The sequence below is a fragment of the Pristis pectinata genome, chromosome 7, assembly GCF_009764475.1.
Source record: "Pristis pectinata isolate sPriPec2 chromosome 7, sPriPec2.1.pri, whole genome shotgun sequence".
Classification (NCBI taxonomy): Eukaryota; Metazoa; Chordata; class Chondrichthyes; order Rhinopristiformes; family Pristidae; genus Pristis; species Pristis pectinata.
Window position 1 is genome coordinate 43,014,167 of NC_067411.1, and position 20,716 is coordinate 43,034,882.

The window sequence follows — 20,716 nt, forward strand, 5'->3', positions numbered from 1 at the left end:
AGGTGTTATGTGCTGTGAAAACTGCAAAATAAATGCAAGTTGTTGTTGGTAAACTTGATGAGTAATGGTGGTTTCAATGATTTAGTTCAGTTTTCAACTTGGTATCAAGTTTTGTTTATTGAGAAAACAGTAATATTGACTGCAATATTCAACTCTGTTTGGAGAGCTCCAGTTGTGTTATGAATCACCTGATCTTTAATGTCATCCAATTGTGTTTCTCCAGTCTCCACCCCTCCCCCACAAGCAGCCTGTTTATGATCAATGTATTATGCCAGGACCTTGGTGTCGGATTTTGTTCATGTTCATATTTAAATATTTTTGAAATGCTTGCTTCAGTCATCAGCATACTTATTGGGAAGAAAAGTAGGATGTCTGTTAAATGCCTATTGACCCATGCAGGATGTGTACCTGTAACTGATATCCTGTGAGTTTGCTGACCCTGTTCAGTTGATACAGGGAATAGTTCTGATATAATTTATGCAGAACTTGTGGACCATGTTAATTAATGAGTTGGACACATCTTGGGGGATTGTTTGGCATGGTTCTGTACCCAATGCATTACACTTTGCAATTGGGAAAACACTTTTTCTGAATGCACAGTTTTGTTAATCAGTTGAAATATGTTTGTGAACTTTGATCATGTTCATGATCTTCATATTGATGCACTGTTGACAGATTATTTTTATATAATACACAGTGCCAAGGTCATTCACAGTTGTTTATATTTAACATTATTCATAGCACATGGGTCTCAATTAGCATTGAAACAAGTTTTAATACAGTGACATGTTTCATCTTAAAAATAGTGCTGCAGAAGATACTGGATTTCCTCTAAGCTTGCACTGATGGAAACAAGCTGATTAGGACAGGCGCTATTTAATAAATTCTGTAATATAAGTAACACAGAGTCCTGGAAAACCCTGTTTTGTGAATTTGTTGCATGTGAGAGACTGACTCCTTAAAATAAACAGCTGTCTGACAGTCGAGAAATGCTCAGAGTGCAAATAGTTAAAGTTCCTTTAAGATTGAGCCATTGTTTTGCATAGATTGAAATTATAGATCACCTTTTCACATAGAGTCACGTGCTAATCTCTTTATGTTATCAAGCAGAATTTGTCATGACCACTAAAGATTTTAGACAGAAGGCCACAGGTTTGGTGAAAGAAGTAACGTCTTGGAGGAGGTAGAAAAGCAGAGTTTAGGAAAGAATTCCAGATCTGGGATCTGAAGATATAACTGCTAGCTCTGGAGCACTAAAAATCAGGGGTGTACAAGTGAGCAAAAATTTCAGTACATGGTCTTGAAAAGTTGGAGAAAGGGAGGCTCCAATTCTTATTTCTGGCTCACTGATAATGACGCAATTGACATAATCCAGTTATTTGTCCAAATGGTAACTAATTAAACTCAAACTAAGGGTCAGCGTTCGGTCTGTTATTCTCTTGTAATAATACATAAGTGACCATGACTTGGTTGCACAAAGCAGGATCGTAGAATTAAGGGTTTCCCACCTGACACAGATGAGGCGGAATATTTTCTCTCAGAGAATCACGAGTGCTTGGAAGATAGTGGTGGATAAATCTTTGTTGTGCAAGAAGGTGAAAGGTTGCAATGTGTAGACAGGCTTTTGGAGGTTTCAACCAGATTGGTCATGATTTTATTACACAGCAGAACACGCTTAAATGGCAGAGTGACCTACTCCTGTGCCTGAGTTGTTTTTTTTCTGAGGTAAAGTTCGCAGGTGATGTAAAACTCAGTAGATATCAAAGAGGATAGTTGTAGCCTCCAGGATTGTGAAATGCACAGAGGCGTGGTGAAAAGAGTTCTGATATGGAGAAGGTGGATTGATGTACTTCAGGAGCACTAAGAGGACTGTATACTGTAACTGGCACAAGTTTTAAAGAGTGCAGCTGAACAGAGGGACCATGCTGTTGATATACAGGATTACTCAAACACTCCAGTATGTTAATTCAAAATGTTCTTACTTATTATGGTTTATGTGGAGAAATAGAGTATAAAAACAAGGATACCATGCTTGAAATTTAAATCATGTTTTAGGCTTCTGCTGGTGGTTTGTGTACAATTCAGGGCACTAGACCAGGAAAGATGTTAAGTCCTTGGAAGAGTTACAAAGGAGTTTACTCGGGCGAGGAAAGACTGGGAAAAAATTAAGTCTTTTTTTTTCGTAGAACTGAGGAAGTCAAGACATGACCAAATACATATTTTCAAGATGAAAGGTTTTCTTTGTAGTAGATGATGGGAATACCCTGTTGTCTAGAGAGTGGGGCAGTATCCACTCTCTGGACCCCATAGAGTCAAAGCTATTGGCAAAAGATCTGGAGGGGAGATGAGAAATCCTCAATTGGGATCTGAAACGTTCTCCCTGAAAAAGAGGTGAAAAGACCAAGAGGCATTGGGAGAGAGAATTGGAGAATGGGGTACTGGAGGATGAAAGACTTGGAGGTATAGGGGCCCAAGTGAACTGTCAGTCTCTTTGATGCTATGGAGATGAATTATGATATTAGACCTCCCTCCAATCTGGGTGAAAGCCTTTATCTTATGGTACACCAAATTAGCCCAAAGGTTAGTGAAGAAAATATGCAATTAATAACCCAGGTTCCAGATTAGAATGGTGATCATTGTGACTGTCGGATCCGGTTATTTTCAGGAGTCCAAGAATCAGTTGAAAACAACTTGGTGTTTCACAAAGTTTTGTTGAAAAAGTTTAAAACAAAAACAGTCACAGAGCACATGGGACTAGCTTTACTACTAGGAGATGAGCTGAGATAAAGGAACTAAAAATGAGCTGGGGGTGGGGGAGAGAGAGCAAGAGAGGAGATTAATAAGAAATGACTCCTTTTGTACCTGAGATAAGAGTCCAATCAGAAAACCTATTAGATACTTGTGGCAAAACCAACCAATGAGAAAACACGTATTCACCTGATGGACGAACCAATAAACTAGGAAGCGGCCATTCCTTGTACAGCCACTTGAGGTGTATTAAACACTATACATGTTGGATTCGACTGTTTTAAGTAGCTTTTTTAACATGACCAATGCATGAGCTTATAAGCCTTATTTTCAAATCTTTTAAAAGCCATATGTTAATCGACATCATTTATACCTGAGAGAGGGATTGAGAGGTCTTAGCAAAGTAGACTGAAGGAGCCCAAAACTTAATTGAGAGAGAGCATTTTCATTACCCAGGGAAGAATTGGAATTATTTTGTTCTGCCTGGACTGTAGCTTATTGATGTTAGTAAAAGAGGTTACATATTTTCCATGTGGTGACAAGTAAGGATTTTGTGAGATGATTTACTTTGTCATTTTTTCAGACAAAAACATAGAATGCCATCTGGAACAGTTAGTAACTTTTCTTATCTCTGGTATATGCTAGTGTCACTTCCAGTAAGCCTGCACTCACCAAGGCATCACTAGGATTGGCCTAATCATGTCATTTGTATATCCATGACCCATAATATGACTTGCTAACATCACCTCTTTGTGCTGCTTCTCTATGACTTTTCTCATATCAACAGAAGAGCTAAAGAGGGGCAGTTACCTCAAGTTTATTTACATCTGCTGCATGCCTGCTAGAAAGTTTTTGAGAGTAATATAATCCTGCAGTTGTTTGCATTTTTCTGAACAGAAACTGTGCTCTTGCTGTTCATGACTTTGCATAAATTACTTAGCTGAATTATGGCCTTATTGCCTCTCCTTTATTACATAACAGGTTTTATCAACTGGAAGTCAAATCTATATGACCCAGCTCTTATCTGTGGAGCAGAAATGTTTGGGCAAGGATAATGTTTTACTCTGTGGACACCTTATAACTGGTGCTGCTTGCAAATCCAGGCAGCAGTAAACTTTGGTTAGCATTTAAAGTCTGCGCTTGTATTGGATGGTGGTTAACATACAGAACATCGAACAGTACAGCACAGGAACTGGCCCCTTGGCTCACCATGTTATGCTGAACTAATTAAAATAGTAATTTAAAAAGCTAATTAAACTAGTCTCTTCTGCGTATACAAGTCCATATCCCTCCATTCTTTTCACATTCATGTGCCTATCTAAGAGCCTCTTAAACACATCTATTGTATTTGTGTCCACTACCACCCCGGCAGTGCATTCTAGGCACTACCACTCTGTTTATTTTTTAATAAATTGCTCCACACATTTACTTTGAACTTACCCCCCTCACCTGACATGCATGCCTTCTAATATTAGACATTTCAACCCTGGGGAAAAAGATACTGGCTGTCTACTCTATAAACTTCTATCGGGTCTCCCCTTGGCCTCTGCCGCTCCAGAGAAAACAACCCAAATTTGTCCAATAGCCCAACCAGAGTTTTGTAAAGAGTTATATAACCAGAGTTGTATCTTAACTGAATTGGAACTACCTTGCATAGGAAAGGCATGGGAATGGGAGAGGTAGTTAGCAAGGTGGATGCAGAGGAAAGGAGACCAAGCATGCTTTTTAGTTTTATTCATGCTGCAGTGACTGTAGACCAACTTGTGCTCTGTCCCATGAAGTAAAATGACTAGACCCTTGTATGTTTAACTATTTAAGGTGCCGTCTTGACTTTTTAAAAAATCTCTTAATGTTAAGTAATAAGTAATTTGCTTCCCTTTATGTCTGTCATAACAGACCCATTAGCAGTTTTATAAGTGGCCCCAAGTGTGCACAATGTCCGGGTCCAGGGTATGCAGTGCTTCACAAGGGAGCTGTGTGAAGGGATGTGCTGCTTGAATGTGCAGTAACCTGAACCAAAGAATGATATCACCATACCCAGCAGACTGTTTATTACTAAGTAGTTTAAATTGTATCTGCACTGTTTCAACTGCTGATATCCAATACTGCTACCACCTGCCAGTTATCAGACACCTGGCATATGGCTTCTCATCTCATTACATTCCTAATTTAAACCTTGGAAAATTAACACAGCACAGGAGAGGTGAAGCAGGAGATACACAAGGATAAATGCAGACATATTCAGCTGCCATGTTTACTACAGGCACAGTCATTCTTTCAATAAAATGTCAGAGCATTGAAATATAGGTGTCATTGATGCCAGGATAACAAGGAGAGAATCCAATTAAGGATAGAACCTTTCAACCAAGCATCTGTGGCCAAACAAAGCTGTGGATTGTCAGCACTTGCAGCTTAGAGCAAATTAATTTCATTTGATGTGTCTGACATTTCAGAACCTTGACTCAGCAGATACTGCTGTTTTGTTGCAACTTCTTGTAACTCTTCTATTTCAGTTTTATGGAAGTTGAGATTTAACATGATGAGGGAGTAAACAAGTCTTGGTGATGCTTTTGCTATGCTGGAACATAAATATCAGATTTCATCAGGTTTGTACAGGGCAATCACCCATATTGTGATGCAGGGTCTTGACCTGAAATGTTGACCATCCCTCTGCTGTTTTGTACCCACATTGTAATCTGCTACTGTAATCCTTAGCAAGTGATGTTTTACAAGTTAGTTATTTGGCTTATGAAAGTAATTAGACTTATAGTTATACAGTATGGGAACAAGCCCATTGGCCCAACTCAACCAAGATGCCTACCTCAGCTAGTCCCATTTCCTTGCATTTAGCCCACATCTTTCTAAACCTTTCCTATTCATGTACCTATCTAAATATCTTTTAAATGTTGTTATTGTGCTCATCTCTACCACTTCCATATACCCATCGCCCTCTGTGTGGAAAAACTTGCCCCTCGGGTCCTCTTTAAATTGTTCCCCTCTCACCTTAAAGCCACGCCCTCTAGTTTCAGACTCCCCTACCCCAGCAAAGAGACTGCGACCATTCACTTTGTCTATGCCCCTCATGATTTTGTATACCACTATAAGGTAACCCCTCAGCCTCCTATGCTCCAGGGAAACAAGCCCCAGTCTCACCTTATAACTGAAGCCTTCCAGTCTCAGCAACATCCTTTTTGCACCCTTTCCAACATAGTGACATCCTTCATATAGAATGGCAACAAGTACTGCACACAATATTCCAGCTGTAGTCTCACCAACATGTTGTACAGATGTAACATGGCATCCAACTCTTGTACTCAATGCCCTGACTGATGAAGGCAGACATGCCAAACGTCTTCTTTGCCACCTGTGTCGTCACTTGCAGGAAACTATGTAAAATTGGTCAAAACTATGACTTTAATTGACTGAAAAAAAAGTTTGGTCAATTTGAATCTTTGGTGAATAACATTAAATTTTATAACTTTTTGAGAATTGATTGAATATTAAGTAATTCAGCAAGAAATTTTCCCCACTTCCATAAGTTCCATGTTAACTGCTTACCTTTGTTGTAGTTAGTTTTATATGAATAATTATTGAACTCTTGTAGTTAGAGCATTTCATAGAATATTATTTGATAGCTTCTAACTTATTTTGTGGTTGAGTGTGGTCTAAGCATAGCACACGCCATGTAATGTGATCACTGCATCTACTTTTGAAGTTCAGCAGGAGATTGTTACTTTGTGTATTACCAGTGCTTATGGTTACTGTTAATAACTTGCGATTTGACACATGTGAAGGTATTCACGTGCTGCCCAGGTGTCTGCTGTTTCTGGGAGGTTGTGGAAAGGTAGCTTGGGAGATGCAACAAAAGGAATCGCGTGGAAGTAGTGTGATGTTATTGCCTGATCCACATGCAGATTAGCAATGAGGAATGAGGATTAGAGAGGTAAATGTGTGGCTCAGCATGTGGTGTGGTAGAAATGGGTTCCGATTCATGAGGCACTGGTATTGGGGAAGGAGAGAGCTGTTCCTTCAGGATGGGCTTCAACTGAATTGTGCTGGGACCAATGTTCTGGTGAGTCAGATAAATAGGGCTGTGGACAGAAGGGGAGGGCTCCTAGAACAGAATGTTTAATAAATCAAGAGGAGATGAGTGTGTGGCGGTGCAGGATAATGAGGGGGAAATTGCCAAGATAGGTGTGACAGGCTGGGGCAGAAAATATAAACAAAAGTACAGAGCAAATTCAGAATGAGTAAAAACTAAAAAAAATCAAAGCTTCACAGTCTTTATTTGAATGTACATAGCACTTGCAATAAGATAGTTGAGTTGACAGCAACATATGAATATGATCTAATTTTTATTACAGAGATGTGGTTGCTGGGTGTCCAGGATTGGGTGCTCAGTTTTCCAATTTATACAATGTTCCAAAAGAACAGGCTAAAGGAAACGAGGCAGGGTAGTGTTGTTAATTAGAGCAGTGTTGAATCATGATATAGAGACAGTGGATAGTAATGTAGAATTTCTTTGGGTTGAAATCTTAGTATGGGAAAGAAAATGTGTGGGAGTAGTCTATCGGGTGCCAAAGGACAGAGTATAAATGGGGAAATATCTTGGGCATGTTTGAAGGGAAGTTCAATTATCATGGAAGATTCCAATCCACATATTGATTGGACAAACCAATCTGATAAGGGTGTTGTAGGAGAAAAAAATTGTAGTGTGTGTCTGGGTTTGCTGCTTGGAGCAGTATGTTATGGAACCTACCCAGAAACAGACTATTTTAGATTTGGTTACGTGTAAAGAGGAAGGATTAATAAGAAATTTTGTAATTAAAGATCCCCTAGGAGGTCGTGACCACAATATGATGGAATTCCAGGTGCAGTTTGAGAGAGAACACCACGGGCCCGAAACTAGTATCTTCAACTTAAATGAGGGCAATTATAATGGTATGAAGGTGAAGTTGTTTAAGGTAGACGAGGAAAATAGGCTAAGAGACAAGTTGACAGATATTCAAACAGCTGGTCCATAATGCTCAACAGGAATTTATCCCAACTAGAAAGGGGGATTCTTTGAAGAAAAAGACAATCTGTGGTTATCAGAGGTTAAGGATAAATTTAAGTTGAAATGTGCGACATACAAAGTGGCAAGAGCTGGTGGTAAGCCAGAGGACTGGGAGGTTTTTAGGATCGAGCAGTGAAAGACTTAAAAAGTTCATTAGAAGGGAGAAGATTGATTTTGAGAGAAAGATTGCATGTAATATCAAAACAAACGGTAAGAGTTTCAGTTGATATATAAATAGGAAGAAGGCAGTTAAGTGTGGGATCTCTGGAGAATAAAGCTTGTGAATTAACAACAGGAAACGATGGCAGATTTGTTAAATCAATTTTTTTGTATCCATCTTCATCATGGAGGACACTGCAAATATCACTAAGATAAACAGATGGGCTAATTTCAAATAACATGGAGGAACTTGTAAAAAAAAATCCCAATCACAAGGGATAGAGTTTTAGAGAAACACGGGGCTAAAGGTGGACAAATTGCTGGGACCCAGTGGCCTGTATCCAAGGGTTTTAAAGGAAGTGGTTGTAGATAGTGGACCCAGTAGTTGAAAATGTTCAAAACTCATTAAATTCAAGTAGAATTCAATTAGAACTGGAAGGTTAGAAAACAGCCAATGTAAGTCACTTGCTCAAAACGGGAGGATGGCAGAAGGCAGAGAACTATAGGCCATTTAGTTTAACATATATTGTTGGCAAGATGCTAGAATCAATAATCAAAGAGAATGACTGATCATTTGGGAAAGCTGAATATAGTCAAACCTAGTCAATATGGTCGTTACTTGATATCTGGCCCACTACAGTGGTGTCGTCTGCGAAAGTAGATGGAGTTAGAGCAGAATCTGGTCACACAGTCATGAGTGTCTTGGGAGTAATATAAGGGGCTGAGGATGCAGACTTGTGGGACATCATGATGGAGGTTTTGCTGTCTATCCTTACTGATTGCAGTCTGTTGGTCAAGAAGTCAAGGATCCAGTTGCACAGGGAAGTGCTGAGCCCTGGGTCTAGGAGTTTGGAGATGAGTTTGTTTGGGATTATAGTATTAAAGGCAGGGCTGTAGTCAATATGTGGGAGTCTTACGTAGGCGTCTTTGTTATCCAGATACTCCAGAGATGAGTGTAGGGCCAGGCCAGGGACATGGCATCTGCCATGAACCTGTTTTGGCGGTAGGCAAATTGCAGTGGGTCAAGGTTGTCTGGGAGGCTGAAGTTGATGTGTGCCATGACTAGCCTCTCAAGCCCTTAATGATGGTGAATGTCAGAGTCAGTGGGTGATGGTCGTTAAGGCACATTACCTTATCTTTCTTAAGTACCAGGATGATAGTGGTCTTGTTAAAGTAGGTGGGCACCTCAGATTGAAATAGGGAGAGGTTAAAAATGTCTGCAAATACTCCCACCAGCTGATCAATGCAGGATCTGAGGACACGGCCATGACTCCATCTGAGCCAGATGTTTTCCACAGGTTCACTCTCAGGAAGACTGATCTAATGTCTGCAATGGTTTTCAGGGATGCCAAGAGACAATATCAGTCCAAAATAGAGTCCCAGCCCAGCTTTGCCACAACATTCGGCTGGTTTGGGACTCTGTTTTGGACTGATACTGTCTCTTGGCATCCCTGAAAACTTTACAAAGGTTGTACCTGGATGGATGTAATGAGTGAAGTGCCGCAGACATTGATCCTTGCTTCTCTGTTTGTTATTTACATTAATGACGTGGTGGAGGGAACAAATTTAAGGTTTCCAAGTTGTCGATGATGCGAAAATAGGTAGAAGGTACGTTGTGATGAGTACATTGTGATTCTGCAACAGAATATAGATAGTTGAGTGATTGTGTGTTTTCAAAAAAAAAATTAAGGTGGGGAAGTGTGAATTCATGCACTTGGGTAAGGGGAATCAAAAGGTGAATTATTATCTAAATGGAGAGGGAGACTGCAAATGAGTGAAGTTCAGAAAGATCTTGATGCTTTAGTGCATGAAGCACAAAAGGGTAACAGGCAGGTCCAACAAGAAGTTTAAAAAGGCAAATGGCAAGTTGGCCTCTTTGCAAAGGGGTTGGAGTTTAAGAAAAAGGAAGTTTTGTTGTAGTTCCACAGGTTGGTAAAACCACACCTGGAATACTGCACCCCATCTTCGTCCCCCTTAACCAAAAGAGGATGTGGCAGCATTGAATATTCATCGGGATAATTCCTGGGATGAGAAGGTTGAGTTGTCGAGAGGCTAGACAGTTGGGGTTTGTATACCTTGGAGTTTAGAAGAATAAATGGTAACCTTATCCTGACAGTAAGATCCACAGGGAGCTTGACAAGGTAGATGTTGAGATGTTTTCACTGATGGGAGAGTCACAAATGAAGGGATATAGCTACAAAATAAGGGCTAGTCATTTGAAGCTGAGGTGCAGAGAAATATCCTCTCTCGGTGTATGGTGAATTTGTGGAATTCTTTGCCACAGAGAGCGGTGACCAGGATCATTTGATACATTTAAGGTAGAGTCAGATAAATATTTGAAGGATCAAGATATTGAGCCTTAAAAAGGAACTGGCACAGAAGAGGAATTTAGACCAGCTAACAAGGAGAATGCGAAAAGGCTTCAAAGTGACTTCAACAGATTGAGCCAGTGGTCAAAAACTAGGCAAGTGGATAAATGTAAAGTTATCCACTTCAATAGAAAAATCAGAAAACATTCTTGGTGCTTGCTTTTCACACTAGATTTTGGTATTGGTATTGATATTGGTTTATTATTGTCACTTGTACCGAGGTACAGTGAAAAACTTGTCTTACAAACCAATCGTACAGGTCAATTCATTACACAGTGCGGTTACATTGAGTCAGTACAGAGTGCATTGATGTAGTACAGGTAAAAACAATAACAGTACAAAGTAAAGTGTCACAGCTACAGAGAAATTGCAGTGTGAGGTCACAACAAGGTAGATCGTGAGGTCGTAATCCATCTCATTGTATAAGGGAACCGTTCAATGGTCTTATCAGAGTGGGGTAGAAGCTGTCCTTAAATCTGGTGGTACGTGCCTTCAGGCTCCTGTATCTTCTACCCGATGGAAGAGGAAATGTCCTGGGTGGGTGGGGTCTTTGATTATGCTGGCTGCTTCACCAAGACAGCGAGAGGTAAGGACAGAGTCCAAGGAGGGGAGGCTGGTGTCCCTAATACGCTGGGCTGTGTCCACAACTCTCTGCAGTTTCTTGCGGTCCTGGGCAGAGCAGTTGCTGTACCAAGCCATGATACATCCAGATAGGATGCTTTCTATGGTGCATCTGTAAAAGTTGGTGAAAGTCAAAGGGGACAAACCAAATTTCTTTAGCCTCCTGAGGAAGTAGAGGCACTGGTGAGCTTTCTTGGCCGTGGCTTCTACGTGATTTGACCAGGACAGGCTACTGGTGGTGTTCACTCCCAGGAACTTGAAGCTGTCAACCCTCTCGACCTCAGCACCATTGATGTAGACAGATGCATGTACACAGCCCCCTTTCCTGAAGTCAATTATATTTGTATAATTAACTGAATATAAATTCCCCAGCTGCTGTGGGATTTGAACTTGTTCTTGGATCATTAATCCAGTTGTCTGGGTTACTTAACCAGGGAGATGGTATTGGGCGGACATGGAACTGTGCAGCTGTGCCCACGTAATCAAAGAATAACGATGTGTATTTGCCACCAGTTGAGAGTGGTAATACTTTTCCTTGCTAACACTGCGATGCACATTGCTGTGCTTGAAGCTGATACTCTCAGTAAATACAAATATGTTGTTTATGAATACAACATGAAATTCACTTGACTGAGTCAACTGCAGCTGAAAGTATAAACTAAGTAGGTACAATTACATTAACCCTGAAAACCATATAAAGTTAGATGCTTTTTGTCTTATTGTATCCATTTCCTTTAGAAGTTAACATTTTTTCTCCTGAGATAGAGGATTTGGTGAACCCACAGATAGGGTAAGTTCTATAATGTTCGCATAGAGGTCTTGCAACTTCATCAAGTAATGCATAAACCTATCCAACCCAGCTAATTTTTTATGGGTTTCCATCTACATTTCACACTAGTTTTGCCTGTGAGTATTTTTTAAAATTTACCTAGTGACGTTGTGGTAATGAGCACTGTTGACGGATCCAACAGTTACTCGGTGCACTGTTTCATTTTGGGAAACCTTGGCTCCTTGTTTATTTTTCTAAAAGTCCCTCTGGCACTCTACATGTCTAAAGCACGATAAACAACAGGGTAATAATATGCTTTTGTAGGTTGTGGTGATGTAACTATTTTCCAGTGTGTTACGAAGTTGTTGCTTGATGCAAGAGTTGAGTCCTTTTTAACTATTAATGTGTCTTTTAAGAATTGTAGATGCTGAAAATCTGAAACACAACACTGGAAATACTCAACAGCTCAGGCAGCATCTGCGGAGTGAGCAACAAGTGAAAGGTCATGAAGCACCTGGAACATTAACTGTTTCACTCTCTACAGATGTAGCCTGGCCTGCTGAGTTGTTCCAGTATTTTTTATTTGTAATGCATACTTTATCTTTCTATGACTATGCACCACTCCCAGTAAGAAATTAAATGAATCAACTTGTCACTTTCTGTCATGGAGATATGGATGGGACAAACAAGCGATGGCAATGGCTTCTTTTTCTCATTAATGTTAAATGTAAAAGAATTTAGGACTGTGGTTGCCTGGTATCAAATTGGCAATGATGTGTATTGTCCCTCACTGAACACATATCCACCTGGTCATTGTACTGCTTCGCATAGAGAAGTACATTAAGAACACAATAATAGACTGGTCAATGTAACTATGAAGTGTAAAGTGAGTAGTTTTCTGTTTGGGATGTTGAACAAAGTTGGGGAAAATTGAGTTCTTTGGTAATGTGGGAATGGGGGGGGGGGAAGGAGGATGGGGAGGGTGCTGGAGTTGCATGCTCTGGGGATAGATGTTGCATTCTATCAGGGACCTATTAATTGGTGTTGACATAAACCATGAGATTTTAAGAATTTGCCAGTTCCCTGTCTTGGGAATAAATCAATTTTAGGTATTGTAAAATGAGATCTAAGTTTGAGAGTTTGGAAATATTATGGACTATAGCTTTTTCAATGGAAGCCAGAACGAGACTCTGTGTGGAGTCTCTGTGGTATGCTTTCACTTGTCTGTCTGTGATTGAAACTACATTCAATGGCACTTTCGGCCCCAGACGAGGACACTCTTGCTCTGTGTATTTAGTATGATTAAAGATAGCCATGCCAGTAAAGCAACAATTATGTACCTACCATAAACCCAATGAGATCACTGCTTAAGTTAAATTCTAGCTCAGCACTGAGAGCAGTAGGAAGAATCTTTTTAATCTCAATGGGTAACTTCACATTTGCAGTTTTTGAAATCCATCCGCCATGGTTTTGCACTTTGTAATCTACATTCCCTGTTATCAACAAACTTGGAGATATGGCTTTGTATACTTTCATTTCGGTTTTCAGTAAATATCATTAATACCTGTGATCGCAATGAACATTTTTCTTGCATGAAATTACTGGTCACATTGTATCAATTTGAGTCAAAAAGCAAAATGCTGCAAATCTGAAATAAAATGCCAGGGTCAATGACCTTTCATCAGAATGATATTTATGATGAACAGTCATTAACCTGAGAAATAATTTTTTTTCTCCTTGGTTCTGCATGATCTGATTTAAATAGAAACCTCTGAAAATGCTGTTAATTTGAGTGTCTGTCCATTATCCTTTCTCTCTATATTCTGCCACGCTAATTTCCAAACCAGTTCAATTCCATGAGCCTTTATTTTAGCCAGCAGTTTCTCATGAAGGACTTAATCAAGTGCCTTCTGGAAGCCTGTTTGAATAAAAGTGTGAATTGCCTTTGTCCTGTTGCTTCGTGTTTCAACTTTGACTGAATCTATTCCATACCCCTCCTTTTAAAACTTTGCTGCTGGTTCAAAGATTTGTTTACTCATCTGTCTGGTTCTCCATCCAAATTTGTTTGATAATACTCATATGAAGCTTATTGATTTTGTTGACATGAATTGTTGTTGACTAGATTATCCTATGTAAACATCGTTATGTAAAAATAATTGACTAAACAGGGCAGGAGGTGAGCAGCCTAGGTTTTATTCCTTTTGAGTGTAATGTAATCAATCAGTTTAAGATGCTCTCAGTCAATGAACGAATGTGATCAATAATATTCTCAGAAGCTGGGTGCAGACAAAGGAGCTTAATCTTAAAATCAAAGCTAAATTGGTGAGGGGTAATAGCAGAGAGCAGTTTGCACAAAAGATACTGGAAATATCGATAGCCTATCCTTCAAGAAGCTGATGCTGGGAGCAGTGTTTTTCATTAGGAGGGTATTGTGGATTATGAAGCGAGGATTATGAAACAAGGATAAATGGAGGTAAGATTGGGCATTCTCTTGTTAAACCACACAGCAAGCTTGAGGGTTCTTACTATGCTAAGATGGTGTCACCTGATGGAAGGACTTAATTCACTGCTAATAATATTCCTCTTTGGTTGACTACAGAAAGTAGTTTTTGAGGAATATTAAATATCATTTTGTAATTTTTGTAGCTAGGAGTTGTATATAGGAGTATAATTTTTGTATCTAGGAATCTATCATATTTTCAGTACTTTTGCACAGCTGTAAGACGCAAGGAAAGTTTAAAATTTGTATGTTTCATTCCCATTTTGGTTTTTCTTTATCTTTCCTGCAGCTACAATACTCAAATAAGGGAACAAGTTTATAAAGGGGGGTTGGGTGGAAGTAGTAACAACAATGGTTGTTTCTACTAATTGGTTTTAAATGGCCAGTTCCCAGCATTTGGGAAATTGGAGTTGATTCAGCAGCAAATAGTAATGTTCTGAATATTTGTCAAGTAAATCGCCTACTTTTGTTTCCAAATTATGCTTCCAAAAGCTCAGCTAGTCTTAAGAATTCTCATCTGAACAGAATTCGTGGTCCATGCATTTTGTGGTATAGAAAAATGCACAATGCAAAAGAAAACAACAGTGTGTAGTTTTACTGAAGGGTGCTGTAATGGAATTTTCACTCCACTGCTTTTAATGGCAAGATTAATTTTGTGTATATAATAATAGATGGAAAAAACGTGTTGAAAGGCAGTTGTAGAAATGGAGGTTCACTTTATTAATTGAACACAGCCTGAATTTATTTTTGCTGAGATTTTGTGTACTTCAAGCAAGAAAGCTGTCTTGATCAATTTTGTTGGGTTTTTTTGTCCAGCTGTAAGAGTTTGACCCTTGTCTTACTGAACACGATAGTCAATCTCCTTCCTTTTTCATGTTTTTTAACCAACTGGGTTTGTGACAATGAATGCAACTCATTAATTGCTCCAGTATTCTGTTGTCATGTGATTCAGTGGTGTAGATCCTGCATTTTTGTAACTCCTATTGATAAGGAGATCCAAAATTGCTTTAAAGCCAATTTTTGAAGTGGGGTCAACACCCGTGAGCAGGAATGTAGCAGCCAATTAATTAGAGGAGGTCTAGAGGAGGTTCACAAGAATGATCCTGGGAGTGAAAAGCTTGACGTATGAGGAGCATTTGATGTCTCTGGGCTTGTACTCGATGGAGTTCAGAAGGATCAGGGAGGGGATCTCATTGAAGCCAACCAAATACTGAAAGGCCTGGATAGAGTGAACATGGAGACAATGTTTCCATTAGTAGGAGAGTCTAGGATCCGAGGGCACAGCCTCAGAATAAAGGGATGTCCCTTTAAAACTGAGATGCAGAGGACTTTCATCAGCCAGAGAGTGGTGAATTCATTGCCACAGAGGGTTGTGGGGGCCAGGTCATTGGGTGTATTTAAGGCAGAGATTAATAGGTTCTTGATTTGTGCGGGGGTCACGGGGAGAAGGGGGGGAAGAATGGGGTTGGGAAAAAAAATCAGGTGTGAATGAATGGCGAAGCAGACCTGATGGGCCAAATAGCCTGATTCTGCTCCTATATTGTATGGTTTTATGGTCTTGGCACACAAGAGCCTCTCTTAGCAGTGAGGTAAATGACCATATACAGTTGAACTCCAATCTTCTGGCATGTTTGGGACTTTCATGCTGGATTAGCAGATTTTATTCTTATTAATTCTCCCACACACTTAATTTACAATTTTTAAAATAATATTGCTCAGCATGATAAATTTTCCAATGAACGCAGTGAGTTAGAAGGGAGCACAGGAATTGGGGCCCTGGTGAGTTGCAAAAGAGTGTGGCAGACATTACCTGGTGAGCCAGATGCCAAACCATTGGGATTTCTGAATAGCTGGACAGGGGATTGTTGGAGTTTTAATGTGATTTTACTGACGGTTGAGGTGGATATTTGCTGTGATCTCTTTACTGCACTTTACCTGGTGTATGAATGGTTTGCATTTGCCTGAGGGCAGAATGACCTCTGGTAACGTCTTCTATAATATGGCACCTCTGCAAATACAGCACTCTCCAAGTACTGTTTTTCAGTGTCAACTTCAGTTTTGTGGTCAGATCATGGAATGGAGCACAAGCCCATAATTTTCAGTTTCGGGGTGAATGTCTGCAATGCAGTATATGGTACTTGTGTTTTGAAAAACATCAAATTCTCTCTCAACTCAGTAATATACTTTTGACACAAACTTCTGCAAGCAAGTGTAAGATGTGATGGATGCGTGTAGAAAAGGGGGTGAAAATTTATGTGGGAGTGGGGGAACAGAAAAATTGGTAATCATCTGCCTACGTGAATCACAACTTATTCTGCATTGTTTAATTCATGTCATTGGCAAAATCAATTGTCTTGGCCTACAGAATACATAATTATAAAGCCACATTTTAACAAATGATATATTATGAGTGCTCATTTAATCCTAAAATCATGGAAAAATTATGACACACTAAAGACCATTCGGCCCATCGTGTCAGTGCCAGTCGAAAAAGCTATCCAATTTAAGCCCACCTTTAGCATTAAGGTCTGTAGCCTCGCAGGTCGTAAGCAATATTCAAATGTGGTGAGGATTTTTGCCTCCATCATCCATTTAGGGTTACTATGAGTTACAGACCTCCATCACTCTAGGGTGGAAAAACAAGTTGTTTCTTTAACTCTTCTGCAATCCTCCTACCAATTATTTTAAGTCCATGCTCCTTGGTTTTTGATCTCCTTGATAAGGAAGGTAGGTCCTTCTTATTTACTTTACCTTGGCCACTCAATTTTACATAAGTTAAATTTTCCCAAATCTTCCCTCTGCCTTCTCTGTCCAAAGAAAATAATCCCAGTTAATCCATTCTTTCTTTATCGTTGTAATTTTCCAGTCTGGACAACATCTTTGTAAATCTCCTCTGCACCATTTCCAGTGCAATTACATTTTTGGTATTTGTTTACCCAGTGTCATTAACCAATCGGGGAACCCAGATCCCATGTCTGTTCTGAGGGATTTACTCAATGGCATAATGTTAATGATTGATACTTATTGCAGCAGGAATTCTCCCAAGTTTTAAAAAAAACAGGTGAAAGTTTACATAGACATGGGAAATTGTAAGAAATGATAATTTTACATTTAAATCAGGTCATTTCATACTGATGTGTAAAACAGATCAGCTGGATGTAGGCTGACTTGACTCTATTTTACGTGGGCATTACTCCCTAATCCAGCATTTACTGCTCAAATCTGCGGCGGTGATCATTAGCCGTTTTATACCACTGTAACCTGCTGGGTTATGGTTCTGCCACAATACTGCTGGGAGTAAGTTAAGGTTTTGTTCCAGCTCTTGGTCAGAATGTCTTATTTGAAGCAGAACTTGGGGGATGGTGTTCCCATGCCCCTTTCATTGTCCTCCTTGATATTAGAAATGGTGACACAAATTGTAACTGGTCTGTTTATGAATTTATAAAATAATAGTTTTCTTTTTTGTGTGTAGTTGTTAAATTAGGTTATATTCTGTTAAATTTTTCTGGGTTTATTTAGGAAGTCCAAGGCATTTCGTGTGTTCGGTTGTTACAATCACCATATGCAAATAGGAGAAAACATTCTTGCAGTCAACTAAACTGTATATTCCAAAAAACACCTAGTACTCCAAGAGTTAATCATTCAGTGATGTGTGCTAATGGTAGAGGCATTTGCCTTGCGTGTTCTTTTTATGGTAGTTCATTGCTGGTGCAACTGATTTATTTTGAACATTCCCCATTTTCTTTGAAAGAACACAGTGGTTAAGAATCGTTTCCAAAAGATCAAATTCCAAAGTTGTGAAGGATGGTTGTATTAAATAGTGGTCAACAGAATGCTGTGGTAGTATCTTCATCTGAACCTCAAAGTACAGTACTGAAAGGAGCTTATCTCTGGTCATGACCAGTTTACAGATGGGAATTGTGAATATATTTAGCTAAAATATTCCCTGATCAAAAAGAGCGTTTCACTGCTGCTTCCTGCCTGAATGGACAGGGCTACAATGTTAAGTGAGTACAGCTTTGGGTAATCGAACTAAGCTATCTTGAGCAGATAAGAAAGAAAAAAATAATTAAAGAGCATTAAATCTAATTGTACAATGGAATACATTTCTGAGGGTCACAGCAATTTTATAGAAGTAGTTGCAAATTGGTGAGAATTCTTGTCTGTATTTGAAATGTTAGTCTAAATCTGATTCTGATATAATTAACTCAAAATTAACCTGTGATAGTTAAATGACTAATCTGTTTATATTTTAACATGAGCACTTGAAGCTGCTTTGCTGCAGCTTGTTAGTGTGCACTTTGAGTCGTGAAGTTGTGTGACTGCAGCAGCCCAGTTTGATATTTCTCTTTTCCCTTTTCCTCTTACAGAACACTGACTACTGAAGAGTGAGAGCCCAACAAGATGGAGGACTGCCTTCACACGTCTTCAGAAAACTTGTCCAAACTGGTTAGCTGGGCTCACAGTCATGGAACAATTTGCAGTCTCATTCCAAACCTGAAGCACTTGTTGACTGAAGGGGCCCATGGAAACCTTACTGCAATGTGGGGTTGTGGCGCTGGCCATGCCTATCACTGGCCACTAGCTGTGACCTGCAGGGCAGGCTCCCAGGACAGAGTGTGCTTTCAGGACAATAGAAGCTTTAACTCGGATAGCCCCAGCATTATTGCAGTGTCATCTGAGGCCCAGCAAAGCCCATCAGAGAAGTACCTTAGTAGATCCTCAAAAGGAAAGGCAGAGTGTCCCAGAAATAGAGATTCCTGTGACTTTTCATATAGTGAACATTCAGAGGTTGATGAAAACGTGGAAGAATATGATGATGAAGGTGATTTATTTCACATGGCATGTGAGTCTTCGGCAACTGATGAAGACAGTGACTATGAGTCTCGGTTACAAAAGAACTCGTTGAAAAGACGTGAAGCAGGGCCTTCACTTGCACTGGACTCTCCAAGTCACCTTGCTCATGAAAACAGTAATGAAGTTATTGTTAAAAAGATTAAACAAGAGGGTCCTGAAGACTATTACATTGTGACAAATGCTGAAATAGCTCTAGACAATGAGAGTTCCTCTGTTACTGTGAGATCCAAGCTGAAATCTGGTCCTGCTTCCTATTTGGGGCCTACCAAATCTTCAGCCCTCCTTCCTGCTAGTCATATGCCAGAAAGGACTGAGTCAAAAGGTATCTCTATTATTCCACCAAACACTACGAGGACAATGGGTCCCAAGTCTGGAAAGAGTTGTGCAGCTTCACAGAAGAAGCTGAATGATGGTCAAGGAACTGGGCAGCAGTTAGTTCTTCAAATGCCTGTCAGCACTTCAGGAGGAAACCAGCAGATCAATATCCCATTGTCAGCCCTCCAGCTTCCTGGCCAAGAAGAGCAGAATGCTTCTGAAGAGACAGGGGCACAGATGGTAAAGACCGGAGCATCCAGCGAGGTTTCATTATCTCCATCCATCAGCGCTGAACCTGAAGTCAGCTCAAGTCAGCAACAGTCAAGTTTACTTCAGTCTCTGGCGAAAGATGCCAGTGCACAATCATCAGCAACAGGTAAGGTGTCAAGCTCAATTGCTGTAACACTTGCTTGAACTTTGGTCCTGCAACTTGTGGTTTCTGTAACTGCAATGTGAGAGGTAATTCCAGTTTGAAGTTTTTCTCACATCTAATATTCAATTGTATTGATTTCTCAGGCAATGATAGGGAAGACTGAATTTCCTACCAAAATCCAGGCAAGACATGTTGATTCCCCTTGTTATGTAATGTTTGCCCAAACAACAAAGCTGACCAAATTCTTCTTGTTACCTGATAAATACCTTTTAAATATTAAATGGTAATTTGAAGTTATGAACAACAACAGTGAAAACCATTTTTCTGTCTTAATTAACCTCTGGGTTGGTGAGGGGTGGTGGGGGGGGGGGGGGTGTGGGTGGTGATGCACAAGGGATGAGAAGGGAAGATTGAGTTTGTGTGTGTCTGTGGAACTCCAAAATGAATAAAGTTCATAATATAAAAAGAATGTGGGATGTTTGACTTCATTCCTAACTTAGTCTGGCAATGTATTTTATTAGATAACTTGTTTAGATTGCAGGAAAATTTGTATATTTTAACCTATTAAAACCAGCCACTATTGCTGTGAAGTCTCATTTCATATTATTTTTACCAACTAATTTTGTTTTTTTTTTTAGTTTTAAAAATTTCTGTTCTGTTGGGTAGTGGAATTAAATGGCAGTGCTTCTTTAAAAAAAAGTTCCGAGTCTCCTTCAAGTTGTGCAGCAAATGCTGCATAAACAGGTTCTGTTGTTTTTATGCTCTACTTACTGGTTCATTGATTTAATTTTTCACATTTTTTTTAGAGCACCATTTCAGAGTAAGTTGCAGATTAACAGTAGATTCTTGTCTACTCAACTTGAGTTCTTTCATCCATGTGAATAATTATTTAGCTTTGTAACACTAGAAACAATGCATCTGCTATTCCCTTCAAATGCAGATGGTTATA

At 39.6% G+C, this 20,716-nt stretch overlaps 1 protein-coding gene across 1 annotated transcript in view; it reads left to right on the top strand.

The window, feature by feature from the left end:
* The window catches only part of LOC127572575 (uncharacterized protein KIAA1958), an 85,483-nt gene that overhangs the window by 3,307 nt on the left and 61,460 nt on the right, over positions 1-20,716 (top strand). Inside the window, 1 exon segment of the mRNA XM_052019985.1 lies at positions 18,593-19,770. Coding sequence (XP_051875945.1) covers positions 18,627-19,770 — 1,144 coding nt within the window. The 5' untranslated portion in view covers positions 18,593-18,626.